The sequence below is a fragment of the Octopus sinensis genome, linkage group LG10 (genome assembly GCF_006345805.1).
Source record: "Octopus sinensis linkage group LG10, ASM634580v1, whole genome shotgun sequence".
Lineage (NCBI taxonomy): Eukaryota > Metazoa > Mollusca > Cephalopoda > Octopoda > Octopodidae > Octopus > Octopus sinensis.
Window position 1 is genome coordinate 30,074,452 of NC_043006.1, and position 16,598 is coordinate 30,091,049.

Sequence of the window (16,598 nt, forward strand, 5' to 3'; positions counted from 1 at the left end):
GAATAAGTTATGGCTCTCCAGTAATCTAGGTATGTCACTTGAAGTTACAGTAATAAATGATTTCTCTGACATTTAATGTAAATTATTTGTTACTTTGAATTTACCTGCCATTGAATACCTAGCAGCTGAGGATCAAGGAATAATATGTAATTGTTTTTATTGTAATTCCTTATATTTTTTAATGAATGAATTTTACAAAAGAGTTGCAACTAGTCACATAATGAAGTAATTACAGCCTATGAAATGAAGGATCTACACTTTGTATCTTGTAACCAGCTTTGTGCTACATTCACGGTTCAAAACAAATCTGGTTCATCTAACTAAATATAAAGATGATACAATTCCCTGTTGAAATCAAAGAGCAGGAGGAACACGATAGTTGAATGTTGCATTATTTTGTACTGTGAGCTCAAACTCCAACAAACTGGTGTACTATCCAGGAGGATATGACTTATCTGTTCAATTGCAAAGATTAGTATAATCTCTCTCAGTAATAGCAGGTAATAAACTAGGATGTTGATTATTATTAAGATTTGTGTATTCATGAGTTTTATAATTGTGCTAAGATGAATTAATCTTCAGTTAGCATTTTGTTTTGTAGCTAATAATCTTTGACTAGATTTGGGGCTTGGTTCTCTTTTATTCCACCAACCTTTTAATGCTTTGTTTTACCAGCATCATGATGCATGTGTAACCTGAATGAACTGAAGATTGATATTAACCGTTTTATTCCTTCATTCCCTTATTATTTTCTTTGGAGCAAGAGAATAGAAAACTTAAAATTAAAGAAATCAATTATTTTATTTTCCCCACTAAGGGTGGAGGGAGACAGTCAAGGAAATTAACTTGCTGGCTAAATTATAGAATTAATTTTAATTCCACTTGATTTTGAATGTAAATTCTTATGGGTTGATTATAAATACCTTTCACACAAACCTTTACTTTGTATTTAGCAAGAAATTAAGTTTTTGTTATTGCCTGGGTGTGGTTAAGAACTTGGTTTCCCAACCAAGAGGCCTTCAGTTCAATCCTGCTACACAACATCTTGACATTCTTCTACTATAGCCATTAATTGACCAATGGTTTGTGAATGAAATTGGTGGATGGAAACTGTTGAAGCCTATTGTGTGTCTTTGCATTAACATCTTTTGAGAAAAGATGGGTCTGTAACTTAGCAATACATAGATATTTGTTAATCAATGTGAGTGTTATTGACTTCAGAAGAGGAAGAAATAGAGATTATACCATTCCTATAATTTCCCAGCAAAGTAAATGGAAGTTGCCACTGGGAATCAGAATCCAGTTCGGTATTCAGCTTAAGAACTTTAATTATACTTTCCAATGGCACTTCTAGACTAATAGAAATCTCAAGCAACATGCATTTCCCCATTTTTCATTATTATACAAAATTATTTTAGAGATTCTAACAACTGCTTGCACATTTAGCTTACATGTTTGATTATTTCTAATTTTTCTTGTGTTTTTCCTGTTTTGCTTGATAATCATTTTGTGTGTTAATTGTTCAATCAATCTCCAATAAATAGATTTTAAATTGTACACTAATTAACAATTCCCACCCCTAGGTTTTGTTTGTGTTTTTTGATTTTTTTGTTTTGCTTTTGTTTAAACAAGAGCAATGTTTTTTGCTAAATTTTTGTTGTTAGCATGCATACAAATTATATATTGTGAACATTTTTTTTTATTCCTGACAAAAGTCTGTGTACATTGAATGTTTAAGTAAATATAAACTCAAAACTTAATATACTTATTAATTACTAAATTATTTTAGGCCACTAACCTCTTATGCACACATTTAGTATTTGCACTCATTGACAAATCGATGTGCATGCTCACAGCTTAACTGTGCATAAGATTTTATTAGTTTTGCACTTTTATTACAGTATTTCAGAACAATGTGACCCAATGTTTTTTAAAAATCTCTATCACAGATTCAGATTTATATTATGCTTGGTTAATAGAAATATAGAGAAAGTAATGGAGAAAAGCGCATTATTCTAATTGTATGCTAAAAATATTGGATAACATACCTTGGGATTTTGAATGCTTCATATATCTCTGCTGCTTTATCCTTTTCTTGTACACTTTTTGTCAAGGGTTGCTTTGGCCAATCTTATGGAAGTGCAGGCTGTTGATTAGAGACAATGCAATAACCACATTCACATAAATCATCATCATCATTAATGTCTCTTTCCCATGCTGTCATGGGTTCAATGACAGATGATGATGATCATCATCAATGATTAATGTCTCTTTCCCATTCTGGCATGTGTTGGACGGTTCGGCAAGAGCTGCCCAGGCTCCATGTCTGTTTTTGCATGGTCATTATGGCTGGAAGCCCTTCCTAACGCCAACTAGGTGCTTTTGCACAACATCAGCACTCATGACCTGCATGAGTAGGATTGCTCAGTTGAAGAGAGATGCAAGGATCACCATGATTTCACTTAACTTGATGTGCCTTTCTCAAGCGCAGTAAACCACCAGAAGTCATGGTCCTTTGTCATCCTGTCTGCAAAGCTCAACATCTGACAGTTCCTTATTAGACAAATGATTTTTGTGACTGATACACTTTCTGTTACTACAGGAGTGGGAGCTGTTTGTCAGCTATGCAAAGTAATGAAATTGGGTCAGAAGTTTCTTTTCAGCCCCTCAGCTTCACTTCCTTTCTATCTTCTTATATTCTGGGATTAAACAAAATTCAGATGTTATTAACGTCCATCTTCCTTTTTTCAGTATTTAACAAACAAGAAATGATTTTAAGTTTGTTAGAGTATTTCGTCTGTTTTATGCTTTTGCTAGATTTTAACAACAAATTAGTATTTTTTAAAATCTATTAGTTGCAAGTTATAAATTTAGTTTTCACTTTATTTTTTATCAGGAAAATCAAATATAAATGATATTTTTTCCAGTTACATATGAGAGTATACACACACTCATTTTAGTTGGGTACAACAAACATTCAATTTACTTTGATGTTTCATGGGAATCCAAGTAAATGGTCATTATATATGCATGTATGAATGTGTTCATGTGTGTAGTATATATATATTTGAGGTATCAAATTGTTGGATCAGGTGATGAAAGTCATGGAGAAGGTCATAGCCCAACTAATTAGGGAGAGTTAGCTGAGATGAGATGCAGTTTGGTTTTGTGCCAGGGAGAAGCACCACTGATGCTATATATCTGGTAAGGCTGCTGCAGGAGAAATACCTAGCCAAAGATAAACCTCTGTACTTGGCTTTTGTTGACATGGAGGAATCCTTTGACAGGGTCCCCCAATCCGTTATCTGGTGGTCAATGTGGAAACTAGTGATAGACAAGTGGTTGATGAGAACTGTACAAGCCATGTACAGGGATGCAGTCAGTAAGGTGAGGGTTGGCAATGAGTACAGCGATGAATTCAGAGTACAAGTAGTCACGTAAAAGCACCCACTACACTCTCGGAGTGGTTGGTGTTAGGAAGGGCATCCAGCTGTAGAAACTCTGCCAGATCAGATTGGAGCCTGGTGCACCTATCTGGCTCGCCAGTCCTCAGTTAAATCATCAAACCCATGCTAGCATGGAAAGCGGACATTAAACGATGATGATATGTACATTCATGCCCTATTCGGTTGTTTAGCTTTGCTTTCCCATGAATTGTTTGTTTTATTAACCATGCAGTTACATAATTACCGTACATTTTAATCACGTTATAAATTTTTGAACTATATTAATACAAGTTTTGTGTGTGTGTTTTCTTTGGGCTTAAGCTTTTTATTTTTAATCCTATATTATTTCAAATTTCTTTTCTTGGGAAATTAGAATTGGATTTACTTAAATTGTTGAATAATTTCTCTATTTCAAATGTGCTGCTCTTTTCTAAAGAAACTATAAAACAATTTCTCACAAACTTGTTGCTTTTGTATCAAAAGTTCATTTTTTGTTTTGTTTACCAAAATTTTTTAAGCTGTGACATAAGACTATTCATAGAAATTATTAAATAGATTTATATTTTTTTAAATAGCTTTAAAAACAACTTTCAAATACACTAAGTAATTTGTAAATGGATTTGTTTGCTTTATTAGAACCTTGCAAAAATATTTATATGGAAATCTTTGAATACAAACTGAAAAAACAAAAAAACTAGTTTGTGTTCCTGAGAAATAGTTTGAATCAAGGATATTTTCATTCAAGTCATGATTAATTTACCAGATAAATGAACTGTTCTTGCAACTTGTTTCATAGGATGTGTTTTTATGAAATGTTAAAATACTTTCATGAATAATGAAAGCTCATGATAATTGGCAATGTCTCCAATTATTTTATTTTGCTAAAAATGTTAATGTCCATGTGATAAATTTTAAAGTTTCCTAATAGTTACAAATTCAGTGAAACAACTGTACATTTGATTTCTGATGCCATCTTCCCATTGGTAAACAACTATCTGTATTTTACTCAGTAACTTGAGGTACTTGTAACAAGATTGAATAGATGAGTTTCGGTGGCTCTCATCTACCAATATCAACAACGATTAGTATCCAAATGTAATGTCAGGAGATGTAGTAACAAAGTGGATTGTTTTCCGATACAGGTTTCCCTCCTGTGCTGCTGTGGTCCAGTTGTTGCTATCAATGTTTGATCTCTTTCATGTTATATTGAGCCACATCCTTGTATTTTAATCAGGATCATCCTGTTTATAAAGCCTGCTGTGTGTGTGTGTGGGGGGGGGGGCTCTATTTGTAAAGAATATAAAAGTGCAGTTTAAAACATTGCATCTCTAAAATGAAAATTTAATCACGTCATGATCAGTAACCTTGGTCTGTTGATTAATCGATTTAAAAATGTGAAATTATGACTGGATATTGAAATCAAACGGCCATTGAACTAATAATTAGCTGACACCTCATTTCAAAGGGCTACTAAATTACAAAGCTTTTAAAGTGTTATGGTACAGCTGGATTAAAAGGGAAAGAAATATCAATGTTCTAGTGACTGAACTTTGTCATCTGTTGGAGATGAGAAGAGGGTTATGATTGTTAAGTTTGTAGTCTTTCAGTATCAGTTTCTCCATTTGAATGTCTTAACTAAATGTTTAAATTTGGTTAAGATATTTAAACCCAATTAACTGCTGTAACTGAACATCTCTCGTCAAATATATTCAGGCATAAATTGCTTTTAGAGATGACATCAGGAGATGATTGTAGGAAACCTCTTCAGAAATCCTGACTTGTAACTCTTTACACTTTAACATTAAATCAAAAAAACTGATACTGATCTAGCAGACAAGGTTGATACCATGTGACCAACAGGTAAAAAATGTGGAGAACTCTCTTTAGATTACCACCTGTTAACAATATATAATTGTATAATATTAATAATACTATATATGTATATGCCTGCTTTGTTAGGCATTCAATCAGTCTAATCTTGGATATTTTTATAACTCCATGGTTTACAACTCCTCACTTGTACCTTGATATCTATCTGTCTGTCTGTCTGTCTGTCTATATATATATTGGAAAATGTGCGAGATCCTTGGTACAGTTGGGTATATTTGAAAAAAGAAAAAGAATGACTTCATTGGTAGTTCTAATCAATTTAATTTATTGTTCTTTAATAATATAAATTTTAGTTCATAGATCTAGCAAGTTCTTTGTTTAACTTCAGTGTGGAGGATTAAAAAAAAAATTTTTTTTTCTTGTTAACTTCTTTGCAGAACTTTCTTTGCTTCATGAAGCCTGTTTATAATGAAATAGAATCTTTGCACGTCTTCTTGGTTTCTTTCCCACAATATGAAGCAATCATCTAGGTAATGTTTCCAGTTGTTATTAATATAGGTGGCAAAGTTGTGACTGAACATTTCCTACTGTTGGGAATATAGTTTTGTCTCTAGGTATCCCATAACGAGTGTTGCATATATTTGAGCTACTTTGGTGCCCATGGCTGTTCCTTTTATTTGTAAATGTAGTTCATTATCAAAGAGGAAGTGGTTGTTCTCCAATATTAATTTGAGCCCTTCCAAAATAAACTCTTTCAGGAATCTCTCTGAAATGGAATCTGGATGTTTTGTAATCCAGAAGTCAACAGATTCAATTCCTAAGTCGTGTGGGATGTTAGTATATAAGCTTGTTACATCAAAACTGACTTAGATTGTGTCTTTGGTGTACTTTCTGGGAGATATAATTCAGGAATTCCATATCATCTGTGATGTAGCTTGGCACTTTTTTTCACAAAGGGGTTTCAGAATAATGTCTAATAAGTTACTTAGACATTGTGTGCTTGAGGCTGGACCAGCAACAATTGGGTGTAATTTTAAATCAGTCAGTTTTGGTACCTCGACATATGATGAAGTTTTGCCTTTTATGTTGTTTTGGTAATCCATAAAAATTGCTGATTTTCATTTCAAAGTTAGTTAAGTAATAAATTTCCTTTAGTGTGAGGTTATTTTGGTGCTTTGTCATCAGTTTACCTACTTTGATTATTGAATTTTTTCCTCGCATTTGTTGATTTTGCTATAAAATCCTTTGTCATTCAATTGTTTTAGGGTCATATCTTCGTAGTGGTTTTTGTCCATGATGATGATTGCTCCAACTTTGTCAGCTTCTTTTATGACTATTGAGGAGTCTTTTTGAAGTTTGCTTAGTGCTAGCAGTTGGTCTGTAGGGATGTTGCATTTGTGTTTTGTCTCTGCAATATTTGACTGCAGTGATCGTCATAGGTAGGTTATATATTCTTTCAGGTGTCTTTCTCTATTTAGCAGTTGTTTGAAGTTTTTTTGTTTTACACTTGTGAATTCTCTTCATATTCTACACCCTGGAAAAATTTTCCTAGGCATAATTTACAACAAAAATCTCCTGTCTTTTTATAAGTTCAGGTTGGGTGTGAACTTCAGTCCATTTTCTAATAGTTTGATTTCCTGTTGTGTTAATTTCTGGGCCGATATGTTAATTATTTTTGGTGCCTGTGGTTTTTCTTTGTCAAGGGTGGTGTTTTTTCTTTTTTCTTTCATTTGATGGAAGGTATCTTGTCCTAAAAAAGAATTCCCATTTGGGATAGGGGTGGTTCTGTTGTGGTGAAATATTCTGTTCACTGGCATTTCATGTTGATAATGTTCTGAGTTGTAGAATTTTGTTTGGTGGTTAATATGAGGGGGTTTGGTTCTTCTGCTGATCCGTTCATTCTTCATATATCTTTGATTTTGTCTATGGTAATCATTCTTGGGGTTTTGATGGTAGCTGTATCTGGTGTTTGGTATTTGGCCTGTGTATAACTATGTGTTTGGGATCCTCCAATTTTTGGTTGAAGTTTGTTTATTGTGTGAAATTCTTCATTTCTTGTGTTTTTCTCAAGTTTGACAGCTTCTTATGGGTTTATTTTTTGGGGGTTTTATTTGGTCTTTTCCATAGTTCTTTTCATATTCTTGTAGCTATTGTGTTCTTGACTCCAAGATTTTCTTTGATTTTAATTCTGCACCATAGTACCATAGTAACACAATCCACACTACAGGTAAAGAGATTACATGACTAAAATGGTTCCTTAAAAGACAAGAATATCCGATGAACCTTATCAATACAGCTGTCTCCAAGACCCAGAACATCCCAGTGACAACACTGAGAAAAACAAACCAAAAAATTAAAAAGGACAAAGATCACAAAACCCCAAATCCTCAGGTCTGTTTGACAACAAATGCGAGAAAGTTCTCCAAAGTTAACAAGAAAATAATTTTTTTTAATTCTCCACACCCAAGTTAACAAAGAACTTACTAGATCTATGAACTAAAATTTATATTATCAAAAAATTAAAGAATAAATTAAACTGATTAGAACTACCTGTGAAATCCTTCTTTTTCTTTTTTCAAATATATATACATATATATATACACACACACACAACCCCTTTACTATTGAAAACTGATGCCGATATTTAACAGATGATCAGCTTGGAAGTACACCAATGATTTTTTTTGTTTCTATTAACAGAGTACATTTTGTCAAGCTCAGCTTGGTGTAAGTCAATTTTGTATTTTCTTTCCTTTGCATGATGTGATGACTCTTAGTTGAACTACTAATGTTTTTGGTTTGAAACTGGTAGCTTCCAATTAAGCACTGTCTTGTTTCGAAAGTCTCTGTATTTTGTCTGAAAACCTTCAATCCTTGGCCACTTGATGTTGTTGCTTTTTGTTCCTATGTCTGTTGTTTCCAGGTAAGTAGTTTGTTTGTGGTGGTTCATGTTATGAATAAAAAACAACTCCCCTTACACAACAGTCATGAAAGAAAGGACTTTCAATCCAGTTCCTGTGTTAAACACACAACACTTTGTAGTGTGTGTGTGTGTGTGTCCGTCCGTCATACAGCAGCATAGTTTTATATCCCCTCCATTCAAGCACGTTTGACTCACTTGCCTCTCCTCCATCTCCTCTCATCACCCATGTTGTGTGTCCAAGTCCTGAGCCTGCACTAACCTCTATCACCAATCCTTCCTCCCTCCACAAAATCTCAATTGTCTTTAATTTCTTTGTCGCACTTGCTTTTCCTGCAGCCATTGACTTACAGGTGTTTCAACAGAATGGTAATGGCATCCCTCTTCTTATTGTTGTTGGAGGGGCTGGAAGAGGATGGGCACAGCTTCTTACTTAAAATAATAATAATAGTAGAGAAAAAAAACCCAGACAATTATGGATGCCCCAATCATAATAGTCTCTTTGTGCATGTATATATTTGTGTTTCACATGTATGTGTTTGTGCTTCTATGAGTATTGTGTGTGTGTATACATATGAAAATAACCCAAAAGTCCACCTGACCTTTTTCTAGAAAACATTGAAATGCGGTGTTGTGGGACTCTCTCTACATTCGTTTTAGATGAATCTGTATGTACACATAGGATAGATATATATATAAGGTTATATACACATAAGACTAAGTTGTTTCAGAATGAATTTGTGTTGAAGTAGCAGTGGTTGTGAATGTTTCTTTCACTGACTATTGCTGAAGAATTTAAGTTAAACAATATCAGATCATCTCAGTCTTTATATATAGCACTGTGGCTTTATGAAATGAACCTGAATTAGAAGAGTTCATTATTCTGATATTAATTTGTGTAAAAATTAAGTACAAGTGAACTGAAAAATAACTGCTCATGAATAAGTGATGGCTGATGTGAAGGAAATGGTTGCGATTTTTTTTTTCTTTTTGTTTTGATTACTTGCAATGTAGATATATATATGCTGGTGGAATTGAATGGCAGTTGATGAGTAGTAGTAGTCTTAAGAGTAGCTGAAAAAAAAAAAGTTGAGAATTATTAATTATATGAGAATACTATTCAAAGATGAACTGATGTAAAGTCGAAAAGCTTGTAAATCCATTTGGCTATTGTCAATTTGCAGGAAAAATGTATGTTCAATACTGTGAAAATGAAATTCAGGTATCATTTCTTATTTTTGTCAAATTACAAAACGTAGCTCCTCCATTTTATAATTTTTCCTTCAAGTTTCAAATTTCTATTCATTTCTCATTAAGATCATTTCCTAAGCTATAAACATTAGCATTATTTTAAAAGAATTTATTTCACATATATTTCCATCTTAGCTTCACAAGAAGGGAATATTTGTAGAAGTATTGGGGATTAAAATGACTTATTAATAAATTATTTTGGTCAAATATTTATCAACTGTTGCATATGGCATACAGAATATTATTATTTCACTTGGTTAGAAGTTGGTACTTTGAGATGGTCATTTTGGGATTTCTTCAGCAGTAATTTTTTTTTTCCTTTTCTCTAATATAATCCACATTTTTAGAATGTTTGATTGCAAGTGTTTTATTTTTCTGCATGTGTACTTACATGTCTGTGTGTGTGTGTAGTGGTTTCATATATATTGCTTTTATGTATAGTCATGTAGATCATGTTATATTTTGTTAAAGGTAGGTTTTAATTATATCTACATAAAACCCTAAAATGAATTTTCAAAATATTGAAACTACCTCTTCTTTATGTTGTGTTCTATTTCTCTATCTTATAACCTTAAAATTATTATTTATTCCAATAAACTACATTCTGATGGCTTTCTGTTTCATTGGTCAACTAATCTGTCAGTATTTCACCTTTCCTCGTATGTTGGTCTGTTTGTACAGTATTGTTTAGTGTGAAAATATAACACTAGGTTAATTTAGTATGAATTTATTTTGCCATTACACTTAGAGTAAATATTAGCAAAAAGAATTCTTACACTTTTGTATGTCCTTGTATACCCCAGCACACCTCACACTCATCATGTTACTCTCAAACACATAATTATACTCCCAAAAGTGATATAGACTGGTTTCTTTCAATGAACCCTTTAACTTGGATATTTGGCCAAAAGTATGAGAAATTGGCATTATTCAATAATTTTGGTCAACTCTGTTTCAGTTCACATATATGACACATACTCTGAACTGCTTGTTCGCCCGTACACGCGCGCACACTAACACACTCACTCTCTCTCACACACATACATACACACACACACACGTGCTCTCTAAATTTCATTCACATGCCAGCTCTGTCTGGCACCTGTGCGGGTGGCACGTAAAAAGCACCCACTACACTCACGGAGTGGTTGGCGTTAGGAAGGGCATCCAGCCGTAGAAACACTGCCAGATTTGACTGGGCCTGATGAAGCCTTCTGGCTTCACAGACCCCAGTAGAACCGTCCAACCCATGCTAGCATGGAAAACGGACGCTAAACGATGATGATGATGATGATGGCATTGGTCAATGTGCAATAATGGAAGGCTCTTGCTAAATGGTGCCATGTATCAGGATGGGACCTAAATCATATGGTTGTATAATGAACTTGTTGATCAGCCATATATAAAACTGAAAATATTAATATCAGTTCTGCATGAACAGATTATTTCCAAGGATGAAGTATGGAAACATTGAGTTTTACTAATGAGAAAAATCTTAAATATATTCTGAAAGCATCAAGAAACTTAAGATCTCTAAGTGGGTGGCCATGAGAAGGAAGTGGTGATCCTTTTGCCTTTTTTAAGGTCATTTCAATTGAAATTACTTCAACTGAAATTGAGTAACAAATGTTTCAATTTTATGTTGAAATTAAAAACTTTCACCACAATTCCTTGAATAATTAGTTTCAAGTGGAATATATCAAATGTCATTCTTTCAATTGTTGTTGGACTTTTAGTGCTGTTTTCTTCATACCTTGATTAATTATTTATTTATAAAAGAGAAAATAAATTTATTTTTACAGGTTTGTTTTTATATAATGTGTGTTTGTGTGGGTGTAGTTTTTATTTGCACTCTGCTTCAAGTTTGTATAGTTATATGTGCACACACACACACAGCTCTCTAGTTGCAATTCATTTTTGCCAACAATGCTATATCGTTTTCCAGTGACTGCTTGAATACTGATTATACCTCAGGTTGAAAATTTAAATAGTATTTTGTTGGTTGCCCAGGTCACAGACAATAGATCATGATTAGTTACTTAGTAACATTGTAATCAGAGATATTTGTAGCACATAAAAGATTATTTACTTTTAATTTCTTGAAGTATGTAAAAAATTGTATTATTCAACCATTTGTACTATTCTTATTCTCAGGAACTTTAAATTTAACTTTTATCTTTAGATTCCATGGATTTTTCACTGAAATCAATGAACAAGACATTGGCCTGACTGTATTTGTTGATTCTTGTGTAATCTTACCTGAATTTCCTCAAGTTCTGCATTCATTAATAAGTATTTTATTTTCTACCTTCTCTTTAGCGTTCACCAATATTGAAGCGAAAATCATCAGGCGATCTAAGCGCCAATTCCAGCAATTCCAAGATTGCTCACCATGACATTGCCAATGATGTAGAAACAAAGCAGCATGGTCTCTTCTCCAAACAGACCAAAGCTATTGTATATGGAATGCAGCAACGGGCTGTACAAGGGATGCTGGACTTTGACTATGTCTGCTCCAGAGATGAGCCTTCAGTTGTTGCTATGATGTACCCCTTTACGTAATTATCTTTTTTCTATTCAATTTTTCTTTGGAAAATATTTTCTTTGTTATTAAGAGTAAGGAAGGTGGTGGGCTGGCAGAATCACAGAATCATTGACACACCAGACAAAATGCTTAGTGGTATTTATTCTGACTTTATATTCAGAATTCAAATTCCGCCAAAGTCAGTTTTGTGTTCCATCCTTTCAGGGTCATAAATAAGATAAGAACCAGTCAATCACTGGGGTTGATGTAATTGGCTAAACCATAGAAACTAGGCCCAATAATATGTACCAGCACCATTTGGTAGGTTCCTGATGATGAAGTAGATCCATAACTTGCTTCCAGTTACATGTTGGAACCATTTCACTTACTATGTTAATGTCATTGAGAATTACATGAATATCACATTCCATTTTTCTCCTTATAATTGAAATGATAGAAACAGAATTCCGTACTAAATTTTTCTATAGAATCCAGTTCAGTTTCTTCACATCTATGTTCAAATTGTACCTCATAGCAGGATCAGCTCTGTTAATTGTACACCCTTCTCCCAAATAGGCTAGAGAGAGAGATAGACAAGTATTTTCCAGTTCTTATTGGTGTTCTCAATTCAGTTGTTCACACACACCTCAACGGTATTGTTTTGTTTTTTCTAGTGGTGATCACCGACAGAAATTTTATTGGGGCCACAAAGAAATTCTCATTCCTGGTAAGTTCTTTTATAGAAACAGATTCTCAATAAATCTTTGTCAACCTCATCTTTAATTATGACACAATTTTCAATATTTACATTCCACATCTATTGTCATCAATAGGAATTACCAATTTCATTGTGAGAATCAGTGAAATATTTGCTTTCTAATTTTTTATCACCAAATGGATGATTTACTATCGTTGATCTGTTCCAACAGAATGAAATGTATTGGATATAATTCCGATATGATACTCATCATCATTTAGCATCTGGCATGAGTTTGACTGGAACTGGTAAACTGGAGAGCTGTGCCAGGCTCCAGTCTGTTTTGGCTTGGTATCTATGGCTGGATGACCTTAACACCAACCATTCCACAGAGTGTACCGAGTACCTTTTATGTGTCACTGACACAGGTGCCATTCACGCATCACTGGTACTGGCTGTGACTACAATTTCACTTAGCTTGATACGGATTCTTAAGCCCAGCAATTTGCCAGATGTCTCGATTACTCATCACTACCTCTGTGTGTGTGGGTGTGTACATGCGTGCATATGGATATGTGTGCGAGTGTTGTAGACAGAATTTGTAACCACATTTGTGTGATTGTGAGTGCAACACTTTACCACTAGACCATGCATCTCAAATAGTGTACATTTTATATATATATATATATATATATATATATAAAAGAAGAAAAAAATGTATGATGAATTTCCAGAAATAAAGGGTGGAATTATATAGGGATGATGCACTTTTCATCATAAAAAATGCATCTAATAGAAAATTGGAATTACTTAAGAAAAGATTTTATAAATTTTTCAAAAGGCATGGGCTTTCTATGTCTATTGAGAAGGATAATAATTCAGTTAACTTCAGTCTAACAATTGGATTGCATGAACCTTTCCACAAATAAAATTCTAATTTAAGCTATGATGACTTCCGAACTAACCATCCAAAATCCATTAGCCTCCAACATTGGTAAGAGACTAACCTATTTGTCTTCTAATGAGAAAATGTTTAATAGACATGTGGATTTCTATAACACAGCTTTAGCAAACACTGGATATAGAGATAAAATAAAATACCATCGACCAAACAACATTAATAAATATGACAAAACTAATTAGCAGCCGGAAAAAAAAAAAAAAAAAAAAACTGAAAAGTTTTCTAATCCTGCCATAACTGGAAATATAAGTAAAAATAAACATATAACTAGTAATCCAGCCATTTATAAACCAGCAATTGATAACAAACCCCAAATGAATTCAAAACTGATATTAAATTATCTTATAAACCCAAAATTAATAAAAAAAAACAATAATTATTATTATCCCCACAATGATAAAAGCTTCATTAATAAGCATAATGATATGAATAAGGCAAATCAGCAACCATTCTTTTAACCTATAATTGGCTGTGTGTGTGATGGAGAGAGAGAGAGAGAAAGAGAGAAACATATCTTTGATGGCACAAAATGAATTAAGTCCTTGTTTTTCTTTTCTCTTGCACTTTTTGCTAAATATTTCAAAATATTTTACTATATTATTAAACATTTCTATATATTTTATTTCATTTAATGTTTTTTAGTTTACAAGAATATGGCAGATGTCATGAAGAAACATCCTCATGCTGATGTCTTGGTGAATTTTGCATCTCTACGTTCGGCTTATGAAAGTACAATGGAAACTCTCAATTACCCTCAGGTTAAAATCACATTCATTTGCTGTACTTTAGTTTTTTTTTTTTTAATCTTTTATAATAATGGTAATAATACTGTAATACAATTGGACTGTTTGGGACGACAGGTAAAACTATTTTCATGTAATATATGTAAGGCCTGGGAGCCTGCTAGATCCCTGGCCTCAAAATTAAACCCTAACCCCACACTCTAAGGTAACATTATTCTTTATACAGATTTTCGTTACTTGCTGTGGTTGAATTTACAGTTACTTATTTAGATCTTTGAAATTAGCAGTTAAAAATTGGTGGACTAAACAGCAGTCAGTTTAACACCACCACTTGGCCTAAGGTACTTTAGCAGAATTTTCTTTGTCATTAGCAGCTGGACCAGGCCTTCTGTTTAAGGATAAACCAATATTTTGATGTCTTCTGGTGGCACCATTTTTTTTTTTAATGTTTATCAGAAATAAATTTTTCAGTGAATGACTGGTTTTAATAATGCTTTGTAAGGCTGTTCACTTGTATTGAGCATAATTTTGTGCCTTCAGTTTGGAACTTCCATATAAGCTGCTTATAGGGATCAACTAGTTCTTAGATGCTAGTTTTACTTTTTCCATTTCTCTATTGAAACTACCCCACATGTGAACAATGAAGTCAAATGAAAAAAAAAAAAAAAAAAAAAAGAAAATAAAGTACTTTGCTGCAACATGAATCCCATCCATTCATATTTTGTAATCCTTTGTCAGATATAAATCTCTTAATCTATATCTAAATATTTTCTCTATTTTCCACACATCCTGACTTTGTTCTGAAACAATGTTTGTTTCTGATGTGTCTTTGACAGATTCTTTATGAATGCCAACACTAATTTCAAAATCTCTCTTCTTCATTTCCCCAAGTTTATCTGATGTCACTACTGTTCTCCAGTCATTAAAGTTTATTAAGCTAACTCTTCTCTTACATTATCAACTTCTATCTCACTACCAAACCTATCCATTTCCATTTCTGATGCCATCAGATTCACTGAATACTGCCTAAACAAAGCAGCCCATCCTTTTACTGGACAACAACTCCAGACTCTCAAAATATTTTACTAAATGGAGTTGTGTATCTGCCAAGTAGGTCTTGGAAAAAATATGTAAATCACCCGATCCAGCTGAGGCCGTTAAGTGGTTGAGCCAAACCATTGTTTTTGATGTGTCCCTTCATAACTCTGACATAAGTGAATCTGATAACCCTCCCCACCTCTTGTGATCTTCTATAAAGTTCAACTGGGATTAACATTTCAGAGTTATATATATATATATATATATATATATGTGAGAGAGAGAGGAGGGTGATTGGGTAGAATAACATTTGACTGAAAGATAAAGATTCATTAACTTACTTCAACTATTTGCTCGTAGTTTTGCTTTTTCTTGTCTTTGCTCTCTCTCTTCTGCCAAATATTCTCTTCATCTACGACCACCCAACACATCCATCTCTTCACATCACTTTTGATTTTACATACAAGATTCCATATTAAATATTTTCCCCAAAACTTCTTCTAGAATTTCCTCATCAGTCACATTTTCCCTAACATCCATCCTACAGATGTTCACACTGATCATCAGTCGTTTTGATTTCACCAGTGTTGAAGAGCCGATAAGTGTCATGAGCTTTGTGTCTCCTACTTTGAATAATTCATCAAAACAATGGCTATAACATAGTTTTGGTGAGAAAGTACAAACCAAAATTAGAAGAAACCTATTGATTCAGCTGACTGCAATGCTTCACTGAAATTTACTGCACACTGTACGGAATATTAAATATGTCTTTATATGGTATCACCAATGTTTGTCCAAGTGAATGGTGGTGTGTACAAGTAACACTCGGGACAGTCAAGTAAAGAAATAAAAACCTTTTTGTTGAAAAGGAAATATCTAAAGCATTTTTAGCTTCACTTGTGAATGGTAACTCGAATTCAAAGGTCTTTTCACTCTTCTCATCCATTAGCATAAGTCATTTGCTGCTTCTCTTGGGTATAAATGGTAATCTTAGACTTTTTTGTGAGATTTCTCATTCAACTGTAAAATATTTCAGAGTTGAATACTTTGCAAACATTACAGTGAATAAATTTGAAATGTAACTTTCAAAGTTCTTATATTGATTAAAGTAATTAATTAATGCAGACTCCAGATGAGCAATTATTAATTAGAAGCTTAAAGCTTGTATTTAACAAGAACGAAAAATAT

At 33.3% G+C, this 16,598-nt stretch overlaps 1 protein-coding gene across 6 annotated transcripts in view; it reads left to right on the forward strand.

The window, feature by feature from the left end:
• The window catches only part of LOC115216353 (ATP-citrate synthase), a 111,441-nt gene that overhangs the window by 75,861 nt on the left and 18,982 nt on the right, over positions 1 to 16,598 (forward strand). For 4 of the 6 annotated variants that reach the window (XM_036506472.1, XM_029785599.2, XM_036506473.1 and 1 more), the window contains 4 exons: positions 7,977 to 8,003; positions 11,767 to 12,005; positions 12,646 to 12,698; positions 14,272 to 14,387. In XM_036506472.1, coding sequence (XP_036362365.1) covers positions 7,977 to 8,003; positions 11,767 to 12,005; positions 12,646 to 12,698; positions 14,272 to 14,387 — 435 coding nt within the window. The remainder of the gene's footprint in view (positions 1 to 7,976; positions 8,004 to 11,766; positions 12,006 to 12,645; positions 12,699 to 14,271; positions 14,388 to 16,598) is intronic. The other 2 variants (XM_036506474.1, XM_036506475.1) reach the window with 1 other exon arrangement.